The 6401-nt window shown below is 40.1% G+C and overlaps 1 protein-coding gene across 1 annotated transcript; it reads left to right on the forward strand.

Moving 5' to 3' along the window:
* Window positions 1-584: 584 nt before the first annotated feature.
* PDDC1 (Parkinson disease 7 domain containing 1) lies at window positions 585-5892 on the forward strand (the record flags this gene model as incomplete). Its single annotated transcript, XM_010296930.1, has 6 exons — window positions 585-661; window positions 1044-1149; window positions 1707-1814; window positions 2438-2532; window positions 3723-3816; window positions 5762-5892. Coding segments are annotated over 6 exons (596 nt in total), but the record flags the coding sequence as incomplete, so codon positions are not given.
* Between the last annotated feature and the right edge of the window lie 509 nt (window positions 5893-6401).

Below are 6401 nucleotides of genomic sequence, written 5' to 3' on the forward strand. Positions count from 1 at the left end.
CCGCAGGCGTGCATCTCAGCTTGTGAGTGTGTAAGTCACTGCAGCTAAGCTGTGCAGACACGCATGCATGCTCTCCGCTCAGCCCGGCGCTGCGGGGGTACGTACACACGCTGCTCCTGCTTGTGCACCTGTGTTGTGCACAGATGTGCTTGCTTTCCAGAAGTGCTCATCTGCGATGCACACGTGCCTGTGTGTCCCTCTGTGCACAACTGTGCTCTTGAATACCGGCCAGTTTCCCCTCTGCGTATACCTGGTTCAGAGCACACGTGCAGCTGAGCAGCGCTTGCATGTATACCTGGAGGAAGCCAAATTCCCTTCACTTCTGCCTGCCTTCCCTCTGCCCTGCCTGTAACCCCCCAATCCGGACGAGCAGAATACCTTCATCATGTATTTCTCTATACCTCGCTCACCCATAATGAAGGCTGTGCATTTCTTACATCTTAAAAGACCTCTCTGACATTATTGAGAGCTAAAGACGAGCAAAAAAACCCAAGCTCCTGTACTTTGCTAGGTAAAATGAATTAGTGTGGCTGGGATTAAAATACAACTGTTGTTTCTTTAAGTTTTCGGACTCTGTTTTTCAGGTGTGTCAGCCCAGTCCTTCCTTCACTGCTTCACACTGACTAGCTCTGCTTTTAATCTGCAAGTTGCGACTCCTGGGGTAAGTAAAAATGGGCAGTTACTGTGATTTCACTCTAAAACCAACTGATATCTCAATTGACAAAAGAGAAGTATACTAAACTTTTACTGAGAGGTGTTTTATTTGCCTTACAGATTAAGGGACTTTTTTTTTTTTTATAATTCTGTTTTCTTAATACTGAACTGAATGCATGCTTCCTGTAGTATGGTTCTGAACTTCTCCATCCAGTATTTGTTATCCACAAAGAGTGGAGGGCGAACTATTCTAAGAACTACTTCAGTGGGAGAAATGCAAAACTTCAGGTTTTTGAGAGCTAAAGCCTCTCAAAATAACACATGGTTATTCTTCAAGAAACATCTGTGCGGTGATCCTAACCACAGCCTTTGAACCATGCTTTCCCTAGGGGAAGCCAATTGATTTTGTGGATGTGAACGAGAGCAACATGCGCTGGATACAGGACTTTCGTATGAAATCGTATGCGAACCCGGCCAAGTTGGAGTCGATTGATGGTAATGGCTTTACTTTTGGCCTGTGTGTGTTATCTCCATTTATCAGGGAAACAGATCCTTCTTAGTGCTAAGTCTTTAGGAAGAACAACACAGAGAAGGCATAAAACTTGTGTTGTAAGAGGAAACACTGGTAACTGCAGTTGTTATTTTCATATTTATCTTGGATTGGTAATTCTCTTCTTTTTATATATATATAGAAAAAAAAATCACAGAATCATTGAGGCTGGAAAAGACCTTTAAGATCAGCAAGTCCAACTGATACACTATATATTGTTATTTTTAAAAACTAAATATTTTGCTAAAGTAGAAGCTAGCAGACATAGTGGTTTTAAGCTCTGCCAGGGTAAGAATGTTGCATTACAAATGTATGTTCTTTGTCCTAAAAATTTTTCTCTACTCCACATAGATCTGTTAGTTTCTTTAGTTCATTCAGTTTATACAGTTTTTGACTGACTTACATGTTATTGTCATAATTATATCAAATCTGAAAAAGGTTTATGATTGGGCTTTTTTATGTTACTTGTATGACAATTAGTTTATCCTTTCTTCCTTACTAGGCGCTAGATACCATGCGTTGCTGATTCCAAACTGTCCCGGGGCTATGACCGACCTTGCAAACAGTGGGTACCTGGCTAAGATACTGCAGCACTTCAGCACTGAGAACAGTAGGTGAACATCATTAGATATTTTCTTAAATAAGATAGCGCTACTGTACTGTTCATGTAAGGCTGTTACCTTACAATGACTTTAAAATGCTTACATCGTTGAAGAGCATTCAGAACTGGAAAGAGCTGCTTTAGAGAAATCTAAAGTATCTTCTCTTTAAAAGCATCCTCTTCATGTAAATGTGTATAAAAATATATTGTTAGCTTTTCAATGCCTGTATCAGGAGAGGGTTCTCTGCCTTAGTGATAGAGAAATGAGTTCAAGTCAGTAGGATTCAAGGTTCAGAGCTGAATGTGGACTGGACCAGAATCATGGTTAATCAAGCTGTAGTTAAGCAAGATTTGTGTCTCTGCTTCTCACTTACCATTTGAGTATGCATTTTTGTCTTTGGTGCTGTCTCTGGACTTGGAGTCAACAGCTAGTAACTCTTTGCAAGACTGGGACAATTCTTATGTAGGGTACAGGAAAAAACCTTACAGCATAAGAGAGTATCAACAGTACAGTATTAATTTTATTGCAGGAAGGCAACATGCTGTAACATGAAGAGTCTCGTTAACACTTCCCTGTTTGGCTGCTTGAAGATGCTCACAACTGCTCAAAAATGCTCTGATTTTTCTCTTAGAGCCTATCTGTGCGGTTGGACACGGAGTTGCAGCTTTGTGTTGTGCCACCAATGAGGATAAATCCTGGGTGTTTCAGGAATACAGCCTGACAGGGGTAGGTTGAGTTTCACCTGACTTTTTCTCTCTGGGGGCTCTTTTGCTCTGTGTGGGCCTGTGATTTCAGGTGATAGTAGTGGTGTTTCTGGTCTTTTTCCTAGAACTGCCAACACACATAAATCATGAGCTTGGTACCCTTGGTTTATGTGCAGGGTGTGAAGAGTTGTCATTGGCAAGGGGGCCCAACACTGAGTGCATGAAGGGATTGTCTCACTTGGCTGTCACGTGGAGAGTGTTTTCCTTACAATTGTTTAGTAAACTTTACACTGAATCAATAAAATGCTGGAAAGGAGTGCTGCAGCTCTTTGAGGGTGTTTAAGAATTACTTTTTGTTTTCATGAATGCCGGAGGTAAGTTATATTTCTCAGGGTGCTCTTTCATTTTAAAATTAAAGTAGAGGGAGTTTTAGGGAAAAAGGCTGTTTGTGCAAACTGGCTTGTGGTTCAGAAAGTAGCCAGATACTAGTAATATTTTATTTAATGTACAGTCATATCTCTGACCTCACAGACTGTTTATATGGCAGTTGTACCTGTGTGCCATGATGATGCAGACCTCTATAGTACAACTTCTGGGGTTGAAAATTTACATGCAAAGTTAAGAAATTAAGTTTATGGGACTCTCAAAAGCTATCAATGTCCTGGTGTGCTTGTATTTGGCATTACAATCCATGATAAAATATTTTAAATAAGGCATGATGTGGCCTAGCTATAGTTGCTATGGAAACCATAAAATTCAATTTCCTCCTGTGCCTATAAAAACTAAGTACTCTTTAATTTTTCTCTCTTCATTTAAGCTGTTTCCCGTATTAATTCCAAAGCATGGTCCTGTTATTTGGACTCTGCAAGTGGCACAGCATTTGTGTCCAACAGCTGCGTAGGTCTGTGCTATCATGAAGTTACTTGCATGCACACTGTTCGGTGTCCAGTTGAGGTGCAGAAATTGCTTGGTGTCATTCTTTCTCTATATTTATCTCACATAAGAATTTTCAGTTTGTTCCCTACAGAAAATCCATAGAAGCTGCTTGTGGTCATTTGGTTTTATGCTTCATTTCTGTTTAATTTCCTGTGTACAGTTGGGAGAATTGTAGGGGGAACAGAAAAATAAGTTGCGGGTGGAAGTATGTGTTGGTTTTGCTTCGCTTTTTTAATTAAAAGCAAGGCAGGCTTACTTCCTTTTGATCTTTTTCAGCCATCTGTGTATGAACTAGTAAGGCAGCCTAATTTTGCCAGTTTGTCCATTATTGTGGAAGATTTCGTGAAAGATTCTGGAGCTACGTTTAGTGGTATGTCACCCTCATTCTTCAGCATTTCATGTTTTGTTGCTCCATGTTGGAAATGAATGTTTGTGTGCCAGTTTTACACAGCTGAACAGGACTGCGACAGGGTATCTTGTATTGCATTCCCATTTTGTGGATATGAGCAAATGCCCTAGTGGATTAGAAATGACGTTTTAAGAATAAATGCCATGAAATACGGCATGTGGGTAAGTAGGGCAGTACAGTACAGCACACTGATGTCCATGGTTGCCCACGCATAGTCTTTTACCCCGTGGTAAACATGAGGTGGCTTGTCCTGCTGTGAAGGAAGAACGTGTACTGTGGGGAAGGGTGCGTGCAGGACAGTCATCATCAACCTGAAGATGCACAGTCCATGCCTGCAGGGAAATTATGTAGCTAGTGTGCTGCAGCTGCTATACAGCATCTGCTCTGCCCGGAGAGGTCAAGTTCTGGATTTTGGCGTTGTCTTTTATTCAAGCAAATGGTTCACTATTTAAAGCTGGAGGTACTACACTGAATATTTTTGGTTGCTCTGTTTAGTTGTCTTTTACCATCAAGTATTTTACTTGTAGCTAGATCTGGTGGTGTTGTATTTTCTTGTTTTGTTACTAGTAATTTCATTACTTACTAGTCAAAATGTAGGAGTTTGACTTTGAAGTGCAAAATCTGAAGCTTTGTCCTGTGAGAGAAATTAAATCCATTAAAGCACAGAAATGTCACTTGTTTCCTGGATTTGTATTTCTGGATGTGCAGGAAAAAGTACTGTTTTCCTTTACGTGCTGCATTCTTGCAATACTGAAGAGCTACAGGGAGAATTAAATAATGAGCTGTAAATGTTCCTGTTCTTCAGTTGCAGCTGTTGTTCAATCTCCTGTTTTGTTAAGTAATTTTTTAGAATCCGTCCTTAAAGAGAATAATGAGATGCCTGTGGTATTTAAGTCATCCTTTATTTAACAGAATAGTGTCACCCATTGAATTGGTACAATTTGAAGTGGCTAGATTAGAGACTATGCACGTGGCATGGACAGGAAACAGAGCCAGGCTCCTAATGCCATGCATCTATTTTTCACTAAGAAGAAATGCCACTGTCTTATCAAATTGCTGTATTAATTGCTGCTTTACTTAATCCTCTTCCATCCAGCCTGTTAGTGTATTTTAAATGGCATCTTTATGCTTTTCAAATGAGCTGCTGCTGCCACCTGCTGCATAATGGGTTCAGTACTGACATTTTAAAAGCCGGTGCCTCAGTGGTACCTGTTACGTCACACACGCTTGGTTGCAGCGGTACTGACAAATTAAACAAGAGGAGGAATACCATGTGTGGTTTGAAGGCACTTAGCCTGTGTTTAGACAGTCGGTGTCTGGGAGAGGGAGAAGAAAATGAGTTGTTCACTACTGACAAAATAATGGTTCTATCTGGAATGCAGTTATTAAATTAATTAAAATGTAATAAAATTAAAGAAATTAATTAAAATACTAGTTGGAGTTGGAGTACTGAGCAATTGCTGGTGGGTATTAACACGTTGGGGTATTATAATTGGCCAGAAAATAAGTATCTTCCTGCAGGCTGTCTGTAGCGTGGTGATTATAACTTTGATTTTTTTACATAAGAAGAGTTTGTATTGTGTTGCAGGGTAATTACAGTTTTTAAATATGTACTTTGAGGGTTTTATTGTGAAAATCTCTTGATATATGCACTCTACCCATCTGGCATTAATCGAATCAAGGGACAAGTCCTGCTGTCCTTTCGGAGAAGGACTTTCTTGTGAAATGATTTCGGGATTGGGGGTTTGAGATTGTCCCTGTCTGTTGGGGTTATAGATCAGCATGTCAGTCACTCAGCAAATCTGTCTGGTCAAAATAGTTATCTTTTATGTTAGTGTCAATACCATATCTCTGCTAGTGGACACTACTTCAGTTCTAACACTGCTGTTTTTTCTCCTGTATTTAGCCAGCAGTCCGGATGCTGTACATGTCGTGCTGGACAGGCACCTCGTGACAGGACAGAATGAGAATTCCACTCTTCCTGCGGTCCAGAATCTTCTTATTCTTTGCAACGTCAGGTGAGGCAATATGGGAGGTAAGAACTAGGAACAGATGGTGGTGAGCATCTTTTAGTTTCAGGAATATTGTCCCCCAAAAGAACGTTTTTGCCTAGATTAACTGCTGAAGTGCGTGTCATCTTTGATGTAGCTATTCAGTCAGTTATGTTTTTTGGTAAAAAGCATTTGTGATTATTTAAAAAAAAGTAAAATGGGTTGGGAAGTGCACAACTTACCTATCAGGACTGGTAAAGTAAAATGCAAAAAAGGCTTCATCAACAATTTTTGTTAAGAGAAACATCCCTTGTGTGTTGTCTTTGTGCTTTGGCAAGTTGGCATTTAGTCAGCTGTGTTTCAGGATTCCGGAAGTGAACAGATTTAATTTCTTTGGTAATGGCCTGGCTATTTGACTGTCTTTCATCTTGTCAGATAGAAGAACACATAAAAATAACCACAAAAATCTTCTTTTGTTCAGGTGAATGTGTGTTAAGTCCTTTTCTGGCTGTGGACTAACAGATTGTGTCATGTTTGGATGTGTTTCATTCAGCA

This window comes from Phaethon lepturus, unplaced genomic scaffold, assembly GCF_000687285.1.
Source record: "Phaethon lepturus isolate BGI_N335 unplaced genomic scaffold, ASM68728v1 scaffold34961, whole genome shotgun sequence".
Taxonomy (NCBI): domain Eukaryota; kingdom Metazoa; phylum Chordata; class Aves; order Phaethontiformes; family Phaethontidae; genus Phaethon; species Phaethon lepturus.